This window comes from Epinephelus moara, chromosome 1, assembly GCF_006386435.1.
Source record: "Epinephelus moara isolate mb chromosome 1, YSFRI_EMoa_1.0, whole genome shotgun sequence".
NCBI lineage: Eukaryota > Metazoa > Chordata > Actinopteri > Perciformes > Serranidae > Epinephelus > Epinephelus moara.
In genome coordinates this window covers 50,463,145-50,474,785 of record NC_065506.1, presented here as the reverse complement: position 1 = coordinate 50,474,785, position 11,641 = coordinate 50,463,145, and the positions used below count along the sequence as shown (strand labels likewise).

The window sequence follows — 11,641 nt, the reverse complement described above, 5'->3', positions numbered from 1 at the left end:
ATCTGGCAGGACCACGGCAGCAGCACAACCACACACGTCACGCTGTCCAGGCACCGCTGTGATATGAGCTAATCTGAGAGACAGTGGAGCACAAAGGCTCCGGAGAAGAAGCCGAGTTAGTGACATCCAGAATGGCCGAGTTAGCAAGATGCAGTAATAGAATACGAGAGAGAGAGAGAAGAAGAGAAGGAGAGAAGGTGCCCGGTGTATTATAGGGGGGTCCTCCGGCAGACTAGGCTCCCGGGCCCATCAATGGAAGAAGTGACTGTTTAATCTATCTAGTAAGTCTTTAAATGAATCCCATCTCTCTGTGTTAAACAAAGGACTCTCATTTGTGCCTACTAATCATGTCAAAGATTTTGATATCAAGGTAGATCTATTTAAGTTTTTCAGAAATATATGACTAAAAGAGTTTTTCAAACAAAATAGATCCACCTCTGAACAACTAGAAAATGAATGTTCTCAACCTCCTAGTTCTATATTACATAAGAATATAGGCTTTAGAGGCAAAAGTATGTTTGTACCTCCCTCTAACCGTAGTAACTCCATTGAGACATATTGTAGACTAGTAGAGCAAGATGTTGACAAACTTTTAAAGAATAAACAACATCATAGATCTAATAAAAATCTAACTAAACAAGAGATGGCTGCCCTTAAGGACTTAGAGTCAGATGAATCCATTATTATTAAACAAGCAGATAAAGGGGGAGCTACAGTGGTCATGAATAAAGTTGACAATATTAATGAGTGTTTGTGACAACTTTCAGATGAGACTTTTTATAATGGACTTCTAGGGGATCCCACCCAGTCCTTTAAGAATATTGTCCATGAAACCCTTGAAAATTTATTTCAGAATGGTAAAATCTCCAAAAAGAAAAAAGTTTCTTAAGGTTGAACACCCTATTACTCCTACTTTTTATACACTACCAAAAATACATAAAAGTCTAGAACATCCACCTGGCCGACCTATTGTTGCCAGTATTGGCTCCCTTACCTCTAATCTGTCTACTTTTGTAGATAACTTTATTAGACCGTTAGCTGAGAACCTTCCTTCCTTTACAAAGGACACAGGACACATAGTAAACATAATAGAATCCATGGAACCGCTCTCAGAAGAGGAAGAGCTGTATTTGGTGTCTTTTGATGTAAATGCCATGTACACATCCATACCACATGAGGGAGGTATTGAGGCCCTGGAGTACTTCCTTTCAAAACACAATTTTATAGGAAGTCCCTCAAAAGAAAGTCTCTTAGAGTTGTCTAATTTAATTTTAAAAAACAGCTACTGGATGTTCCAAAACACCTTCTATATACAAAAACATGGAGTCCCCATGGGTAGTCCTTTTTCACCCTCATTCTCTAACTTGTATATGGGTTTGTTTGAAGAGAAATTTATTTACTCTAATCATGACTTCAAGGACAATATATTCTTATGGAAGAGGTATTTGGATGATATATTTTGTCTGTTTAAAGGGCCTAAGACCCAGTTAGAGCATTTCTTTACATACCTCAACTCATGTTATGAAGTTTTGTCATTTACTATGGATCATGACAAAAATCGCATCAGTTTTCTAGATCTGTGGATTATTAGAGAAAAAAATCACTTATATACAGATCTGTTTAGAAAATCTACTGCTAGAAATACCTTACTAAGAGCAGACTCTAATCACCCTTTACCATTAAAAAATAGTCTCCCTTTTAGTCAGTTTTGCAGATTAAAGCGTATTTGTCAGAAAACAGAGGACTTTGACAGGAACATGATTGAAATGAAAAACAACTTTCAAAAAAGAGGATACAAAAACTCTGTCCTAAATGATGCTACTGCTAAAATAGAAGCCAAGTCTAGATCTGACCTCTTAAAAAACAAACCTAATGTGAAACCACATGACCGTATAATGTTCACAACAGAATACTCTAAAGATGCAGAACAGGTAAAGGGGATAATAACAAAATATTGGCATATACTTGAATCTGATAACCAACTTAATGATGCATTTGAAAAACAACCCCTTATAGTATATAAAAGAGGTAAAAATCTGAGAGATCACTTGATACACTCATATTTGCCTCCTCCCCAATCAGTACCAGCTCAAACTACCTTAACACCTATCCCTCAAGGCAACCATCGCTGTGGCTGTTGTAGTCAGTGTAATTATACGCACCATTGTAGTAGTTTTAAACATCCTCACACAGGAAAAGAGATCCCTATAAAAGGAGTTATTTCGTGCCATACAAAGTCAGTCATCTACCTTATCACTTGCCCTTGCTGTAAGTCATATGTTGGAAATTCAGTTCAATTCAATTCAGTTCAATTCAATTAAATTAAATTCAAAAACACTTTATTCGTCCCTGGGGGGCAATTTAAAAGGAGCATGAAGGTAGTTTTACAGGCAGCACATGTCACAGACATTCATTCAAACACAAAAATTAAAAAAACAACACACAAGTAAAGTGCTTAGTGTAGTACGATTGTAAAGTGCTTAAGTGCTTCAGGGTTTAGAGTTGAGGAGCTGGACAGCCCTGGGGACAAAGGTGGCTTTCCTCCGCTGCGTCCTGCAGCCAGGACAGCGGAGTCTACGTCCGGAGGGGAGCCACTGAAACTCAGAGGATAAAGTGTGGGTGGGGTCTTGTAGAATCCGGTGAGCTGATTTCAGTGTCAGTTGATCACACAAGGTTGTGAGACTTCAAATAGGCTGCTCAGTGATCTTTGAGCAGACTTTGATTGTATTCAACAGGCAATTTCTGTTTTGCAGAGTGATGGAATGAAACCAGCAAATAAATGAAAAGGTTATGACATTTTTGATGAAGGCGTAATAGAATGTGGTGAGAATGTCCTTGTTGACCCCAAAGGATTTTAATTTCCTGAGGAGATACTGTCTTTGATGGCACTTTCTGAGGATTTCCTCTGTGTTAGAGGAAAACTTTAGCAGGTTGTCAAACACTGTTCCCAGGTACCTGTACTCACTGATAACCTCCACTGGCTTCCCCTCTATGATGGTAGTGACTGCCTCAGCCATCTGTCTTTGCTTGGGAGAAAAAGTCACTATCATGTCCTTGGTTTTGTTTATGTTGAGCTCTAGACAGGATCTTCCACACCACTCCACAAAGTCCTGTAGGGCTGTGCTGTGATGCTGTGTATGACCAGAGAGCAGGGACAGGAGAACAGTGTCATCTGCAAATTTGACAAAATGACAGTTTGGCTGGGTGGATCTGCAGTCATCTGTGTAGAGTATGAAGAGCAGAGGTGAAAGGACGCAGCCCTGTGGGGAGCCAGTGGAGAGCAGAGGTGAAAGGACGCAGCCCTGTGGGGAGCCAGTGGAGATGAAGAGGATGTTGGAAAAAGAGTTGTTCACCTTCACTCTCTGTGACCTGTTGGTGAGAAAGTCTGTAATCCATAGAATGAGTCGGTGATCAATGTGGAAGCGGGTGGTCAGTCTCTCAGCTAGAATATGTGGCTGCATGGTGTTGAATGCTGATGAGAAGTCTGCGTACAGGAGTCTGGCAGTGGTGTTAGGGGTTTCCAGATGTTTGTGGATAGTGTTCAAGATGAAGATCTTAGCGTCATCTACACCTCTGCCAGCCCGGTAGGCAAATTGCAGTGGGTCCATCAGGGGGTCAGTTACTCCAGTGAGATGGTTCTTCTTCCATGGCCTTCATAACCAGAGAGGTGAGAGCCACAGGTCGCAGATCATTCAGGGCCTTGGTGGTGCCCTTCTTGGGGATGGGGATCACTGTGGAGTGTTTCCATATTGCAGGGACTGTGCTGCTGGTCAAAGAGTCCTGGAACAGATGCTGGAACACCCCCCCCCCAGTTGCTCAGCACAGTGCCTTAGTGTGCGCCCACAGATATTGTCTGGACCTGGAGCTGTGTTGGTTTTAGTCATTTTGAGGGCTCTCACCACCTCTGCTGAATTGATGGTTAGGACAGGGTCTGCAGGTCTGAGTGTGGAAGTGATTGATTGTAGCTGGGTGCTGTTGTCTGTCTCGAACCTGGTAAAGAAGGCATTGAGGTCATCGGGGAGTGAAGTGATGCTACTGCCTTCAATCTGGATGGGCTTATGGCTGGCAGAAACACAGTTCACTGCTGCCATGTTCTTTATGCCCTGCCACGCTGCGTGGAGGTTCCCATCAGCGAAGGACCGCTCCACTTTGTTTTTATATTTCAGCTTGGCAGCTTTTATTGCTCATTTGACTTCTCTATTGACCTCCTTCTTTTCAGCTTCAGAGCCAGTGAAAAAAGTTCTCTTTTTCTTATTCAGAATTTCCTTAAGGTCTTTAGTCACCCATGGTTTGTTGTTTGGAAATATTGTGACCATTTTGGTGGGGATAATATTTTCCACACAGAAAGAAATGTATGCAGAGACTGACTCCACCTGCTCACAAATGTCTGAGGAAGAGGTTGTCAGGGTGCTCCAGTCAGTTGATTCAAAGCACCCTTGCAGCTCAGCAATACTGTCTGGAGTCCACTGTTTGATGACCTTGGTGACCTTCTCTGTCCTTTTTACCACAGGTGAGTAGGCAGGAGCAAGCCAGATGCTGTTGTGGTCAGCGTTGCCGAGAGGGGGGAGGGAGGCCGCTCTGTAGGCGTTATGAACTGAACCATAGCATCTGTCTAGAGTTTTCCCCAGCCGGGTGGTACAGTTGACATACTGGTAAAAACCTTTAAGTGATTTGTCAACTGAGCAGTGGTTGAAATCGCCCATAATAAATTTAGGGGCGTCTGGGGATATAGTTTCCAATTTGTTTAGCGTGTTTTTGATATGCTCTGTGGCTGCGGATGCATTAGCTCTGGGGTAGATATAAACCAAAATAAAAAACAATTGTGGAAATTCTCTTGGGAGGTAGAATGGACACAGGGAGACAGCCAGGAGTTCAATGTCAGGGTTGCACAGTTCTTCCCTGACAACGACAGTTTTACACCAGCGTGGATTGATATAGAGGCAGACACCACCGCCATGATGTTTACCTGTGAGTTCAGTGTCTCGGTCCAGCCTGACAGGAGACAGAAAGCCGTCTATGTGCAGGCTGTCATTGCTGTCCACCCCCTTCAACCACGTTTCGGTAAAAGCAAGCAGTGAGGCAGACTAGCAGAGCGCTGAAAACTCGTATTGCCAAACATAGGAGTACTATAAGACGTAAGAACCTGAATTATCCAGTAGCAGCTCATTTTGTTGAATTTAATCATCCAATTTCCTCCCTAAGATATATCGGCATTGAAGAGGTAGCCTAACTCTCCCCCCTAGAGGGGGAAACTTGGATGTTTTACTTTCTAGAAGAGAACACTATTGGATCCACCATCTGAAAACCCTGTCACCTCATGGATTAAATATTGATAGTATTTGGTGTGCGTTTTCTCTTAAAATTTGCTAACTTCACGTTCCTCAGAATAGAGCTGCCAATAAACAGAGTTCAGCGGGTGTGTCGCTGCTACCGAGCGATTTTCCATGGTGCGGAGCCGCACTTCTATTCACTAAACCTCGCCTCCAACGCAGCAAATAAGCTACACTTATTACAATTACCACTGTCGCTAAAGGAGGCAGAGGCATAACTGAACATTTGGCACACCGAGCAAGAAAGAGCAGAGGGAGAAGCCATCGCTAACTGTAAAGCTAATGTAGCTACCAAGGCTAGTAACGTGCAAACAACAGCTAAGAAATTAGCGAGAAAGTCGTAGAAAGGAGGAGAGCTATAACGTTAAGTGCTTAAACAGAACTAGTGTGGGTTAAGACTTGAAGTAGACGTTAAAGCAACGTTAAAGCAACTGAAGTGAGAAAGCAGGCTAGTAGAATTCACCAGACCAGTACAGAGACGCTGTCACAGAAACACCGGAAATGACACAACTCGCTTACCGCAATACGTCAGCACGTCTAAGCCAACACATCCAACATACTGACATCACCCAGATGTGCCGATCACCAGGATGAGGAACAAACAAACCAGAGCTCAGCTCCTGATCCCTGCTGCTGTCAGGCAGCCTCAGGACGTAGAGGCAGGACGGGATATAGTGGAGACGTTATGACACACTGAACATGATAACACACAGTATGACATCACCCAGATGTGCCGATCACTGACACCTGTCTATAATACCATCTGTGATGACATGACGACACACATCAACCTGCTGGTGATGTTTTCTCTGGTGGTTCACCGGCTGCAGTGGTGCGGTGGATGAATGAAACATGAAAATGATAATCAGTTCATTTCAGATGTTAGCGCATTACATGACATTGTACATGTAATAATATCACCTGTAATCCTGTTGGTAATCTGTTATATTACTTTGTTACTGCTAAAAAGTAATCTATTACTGTAATGTGTTCCCCTGTCACTGAAATGAGCAGCTCCATTCCTCTGAATCCAGATTTCCTCCTGATCAGTGTGACGTGTATCTGTTGCTCCAACAGTGTGAAATAATGTTTATATATCTATTTCGGGAGGAGACGGACCTGCTGACGGAGAGCAGGAAGTTTAACTGATACCAAGTTTAACCTCAGTGTGGTAAATACAGGAGGGACCAGAGGCAGAGCTGACCTCAGATCAGCAGCTCCTCACATTCTATATCTAGCATGAATGTTGTCTTTCAGATTAAAAGCATGAATAAGTAAATAAATAAAGCCCCATCCTGCTGTTCTGATCAGAGGCTAATGACAGTGTCAGATTAAAATATCTTCAGACTGTGACCTGATCATAACATGATGTCTTATTTTTAAAAAGAAGAGTTATCCCTCCTCAGTTGCTCTTCCTCAGCTTTCTACCATTGTTTTCCTGATCAGCTGTGAGGGTCCTAAGGACAGAGGGATGTCGTATGCTGTAAAGCCCTGTGAGGCAAATATTGGGCTTTATAAATAAATAAAATTGATTGATTGATTATTAATCAGTTTTTATAATCTTTCAGTTGTTTCTGTTGTTAAAGTTTAAATTTAGGAACAACACAGATTTTAATCCTTTGATGAACGCAGAAGTTTTTTTAACCCTTTCAATCCTGAGAGTTTATTAAGTGGTTTTACTTTGAAATCCTCTGACAGGAAAGAGGTCACGGTGTTGGTGTGCGCGTGCCGTGTGTCTCCAGCTCTCCGTGGAGTCCGGACTCTGGATCATGGACCCGCTGTGTCTCCTTCAGCTCCTCCACCTTCTGCTCTAACCTCACCTCCGGAGCGGAGCTCCGACATGCTGCAGCCGGGAAACGCGTCCTCCGGCTGGGCTCAGCACCCGGACTCTAACGGGTCTGATCCGGCGGTGGGCGGCGGGTCCGGACCGGAGTCGGTGATCGTGCCGGTGGTGTTCGGCTTGATCTTCGTGGTGGGGGTGGTGGGGAACTCTCTGGTGATGGTGGTGGTTGGGAAGGTGAAGTACAGCGGCGGTGGGGGAGGAGGAAGAGGGGGGAGGCGCCCCGGCAGCCCCACCAACATCTTCATCCTGAACCTGAGCGTGGCGGACCTCAGCTTCCTCCTCTTCTGCGTCCCCTTCCAGGCCACCATCTACTCCCTGCCTCAGTGGGTGTTCGGAGCCTTCCTCTGCACCTTCGGACACTACTTCTCCACCGTCAGCATGCTCGTGAGCATCTTCACGCTCGTGGCCATGTCCGTGGATCGATACATCGCCGTGGTGCGCTCCAAGAGCGCACCGTGCGTCAGGAGCCGCAGGAACGCGCTGGCCGGGGTGTGCGTCATCTGGACCCTGTCTCTGGCGTGCTCGGTGCCGGTGGCTCAGCACCAGGTCCTCACCAGTCACCCCAGCGCCCCGAACAGCACCTTCTGCTGGGAGGAGTGGTCCGGAGCCTCCAGACACACCTACAGGGTGACCATCCTGCTGATCGGATACCTGCTGCCGCTGCTGCTCATAAGCTGCTGCTACACCAAGGTCCGTTCACACAGGCCTCATGTCCCGGGACAGAGTCTGTCTGTCGTTCACACAAGCCTCATGTCCCGGGACAGAGTCTGTGTGCCTGCCAGCTGCTGTAAAACACTGATCCGTGTCACAGCGCAGGGACCAAAGGGCGCACACAGAGCCACACGGTCATAAACACCGTGCGTAAAAACCCGCGGCACGCGCGCCCACACTCAGAAGTGTTGGCACTCAAGTTTCAAAATAAAACTTCCACTGAGATGTTAACGTTCAGATTAAACTGAGTCACAGAGAAACAAAACGTGTCTACTCACTGAAAGAGCTCAGTGATATTTTATTATAGATTTTATACAGAACTGATCAGTGTCAACAGGATCAGTGCAGATATCATCAGATATTCTCAGTCACTGTCTCTGTGACCTGTTACAGTCAGTTATGATCAGATCTGATCACTGTGTGTTTCAGGTTCTGTTTCACCTCCATAAAAAGATGAAGAACATGTCCAAGAAGTCTGAGCGCTCCAAGAGAAAGGTACAGTCCTCCTCTTCCTCTCTGCTGCAGTGATGATGATGATGATGATGATGAGCTGTGAAGCTTCAGGGTGTAACGATCTCTCTGACTGTGATGATGAGCTGTAATCAGTCTGTAATGAGCAGCAGCTGCTTCTCTACACACACACACACACACACACACACACACACACACAAACACAAACACAAACACACTGGGTCAGCATCTGTCTGTCAGGGGCCTCGGGGTCTCTGACCTCAGGGGCCGGTTGGTTAGTTAATGTGTTAGTTCATGTGTTGTGTGTGGAGCCGCTGTGGCTCAGAGGTACAGCGGGTTCGATCCTCGGCTCCTCCAGTGTGCATGTTGAAGTGTCCTTTGGCAGATACTGAATCCCAAATTGCTCCTCTTGGCCGATCATCAGCATGTGAGTGAGTGTGTGTGAATGGTTACTGAGGAGCAGGTGGCACCTTGTACAGCAGCCTCGATCACCAGTGAGTGTGTGTGAGTGTGTGCATGTGTGTGCATGTGTGTGTGAGTGTGTGAATGTGACTTGTAGTGTTAAAGAGCTCTGTCCAGTCAGACGCCTGGAGAGGATTGTGAGGGTCATAAGGACAGAGGGATGTCGTATGCTGTAAAGCCCTGTGAGGCAAATTGTGATTTGTGATATTGGGCTTTATAAATAAAAATGATTGATTAATTGATTGATTGATTGATTGATTGATTGACCTGTACAGGTGCAGCCTGTTTATTCTGTTTTTGTTTATTCATTTAGTTCTGTAAAAGCCACATATTAATATTTAGTAAGAACACGTGTGTTCTGATGATATTTAAGTTTCTGTATAATGTGAACAGTGTGTGGTCGTGGACTGTACTGAAGTTATCTTTAGATTCACTTTTGAATACAGGCACCAGTCATTTACACCAGGTGTGCTGCTGTCAGGTGGTTTAGTGCCCGTGACAGAGACTGTTGACAGCGTCGTGTGTAAAGATGACATGAAGTTTGTGTTGATTTGGATCATCATAAGTTTAATAACGAGACTACAGTGAGAATATATAGAGTGAGGACATGAGTCAGCAGTGGACTGTATGAGGTGTTATTTTGGGAGGAGTTGGCCTGTTGTTTTGTTTTCCTGTTTTTGGATTCTCAATGAACCTCATTAAACTTTTTCCCGTCTCATGTGAGACCTGTGGATCTGCAGAAAGGGACCAGAAACACGAGTCAGAACCAGGACACCTCACAGACTGGGTGTCTGAGGAACTGTTGTGTGTTGAAACGGCCCTGCAAGTTAGTGTGGTAGGTTTTTTTTGTTGTTATTTATTTATTATATATTATTTACTTTTTCATTAACTTAGTCGGTGTGTTTACACATGGTGTCACCTTTTTATCTAACGTCTCTGTTTACTGAAATAATTTAATATTAATACTGTTTTTTTGTCTTTGTTTTCTGACTGTCAACAAACATGTTTATTAATCTCAGTCAGAACACAGTCACAGATGATGATGATGGTGATGGTGATGGTGATGATGGTGTATGGGGTCAGATCAGTCTCATAATGAATGAACTCACGCAGGGTTTTTCACAAATGGACATGCTCTGCTTTGCAAATATTATTTTGAGGCACACTTGTAATATAAATTCACAGATCATGTGAATCGCTGAATGTGCATTTACAAACTGCTTCTCATTTGTGAACCTCTCTACATTTGTGAGAGAAATCTGTGTGGTGAATTTTGAGACTCCCCTGACGTCGCAGGTCAACGAACATCACCATTACCATCTCCTTACATAGGCTGTATTCATAGTTTATGTTCATTCAAACATGTCACTTGGCTAAGCAGAACGCTTCAACTCATTATAATTCAATAACATTGTATGATTTACAATGAGGGGATAATAAGATAAATGTGTTACTTACAGGTTGAGATTGATCCATGTCTCTTCCACCGTTTCAGTCTAGGCATCTTATTTGAACACTGCAAACAAGCTCAGTAGCTCTGTGATTGGTTTAAAAGTGTGGAGAAATTGTAAGGAGCCATACGATTGGCTGAAAGCGAACACACCTGATTAACTGATGAATCTGTCAATCAGAATCATAAATTTGATTAACAGATTTATCAGCCAATGGTGACGTTCGTTAACCTGCAACGTCAGGGGAGTCTCAAAATTCACCACACAGATTTCTCTCACAAATGTAGAGAGGTTCACAAATGAGAAGCAGTTTGTAAATGCACATTCAGCGATTCACATGATCTGTGAATTGATATTACAAGTGTGCCTCAAAATAATATTTGTGAACCAGAGCGTGTGCATTAGTGAAAAACCCTGCGTGAGTTCATTCATTATGAGACTGATCTGACCCCATAATGATGATGGTGATGATGATGATGGTGATGATGAAGGTGTGGACTGTGACTGTCAGTGGGTCGTTAAGGTTCTGCTGATTGATGAAGTTACTGATTAGACAGCTGCTGCTCACAGGAAACACCCATCATCATCATCATCATCGTCATCATCATCATCATCATCATCATCATCATCATCACATCTCTGAGAACTTTTATTAATGTTTAATTAAATTTTGACTGTGAGAGAAACAGGAAGTCCTCCAGCTCTTCTTCTGTCCATCAAATGTAGCTCCTCAGCTGCTGTGTAAATATTTAGAAGCATGACTAAGAATAGAGGAGATTCCCTCAGAGACAGATGAGAGTTCAGCAGGGACGCTCTGTGGAGACAACATACACTGTGATACTCTAATAACTGTACTGCTCTGTCCTCATGTTCATGCTGTCACCTGGTGACAGGGTGATTTTATCGACATGAGGAGGAAATGTTTTTATTAACCTGTGAAGTTATTAATTTTCCTGATGAAGGATTTTATGGCTTTTTATTTATCAGACAAATAAAACAAACTGATGAAGGTCAGAGACCAGAGTCCAGTCAGATCAAATAACTCTTTGTTTTAATATTTAAACCTGAAAACAGTTAATCATCTTCATAATGAGTAACTGCTGAGGTACACTGTCCTCTACCTGCTCAGGTACTTTGTCCTCTACCTGCTCAGGTGCACTCTCCTCTACCTGCTCAGGTACACTGTACTCTACCTGCTCAGGTACTCTGTCCTCTACCTGCTCAGCTACTCTGTACGCTACCTGCTCAGGTACTCTGTCCTCTACCTGCTCAGGTACACTGTCCTCTACCTGCTCAGGTACTCTGTACGCTACCTGCTCAGGTACTCTGTACTCTACCTGCTCAGGTACTCTGTACTCTACCTGCTCAGGTAC

General features: G+C 43.9%; 1 protein-coding gene across 1 annotated transcript in view; it reads left to right on the top strand.

The window, feature by feature from the left end:
- The first annotated feature begins 7,170 nt into the window (after positions 1-7,170).
- galr1b (galanin receptor 1b) overlaps positions 7,171-11,641 on the top strand; it is a 15,796-nt gene continuing 11,325 nt past the window's right edge. Inside the window, exons 1-2 of the mRNA XM_050061870.1 lie at positions 7,171-7,863; positions 8,314-8,379. Of these exons, the coding sequence (XP_049917827.1) occupies positions 7,171-7,863; positions 8,314-8,379 (759 nt within the window). The remainder of the gene's footprint in view (positions 7,864-8,313; positions 8,380-11,641) is intronic.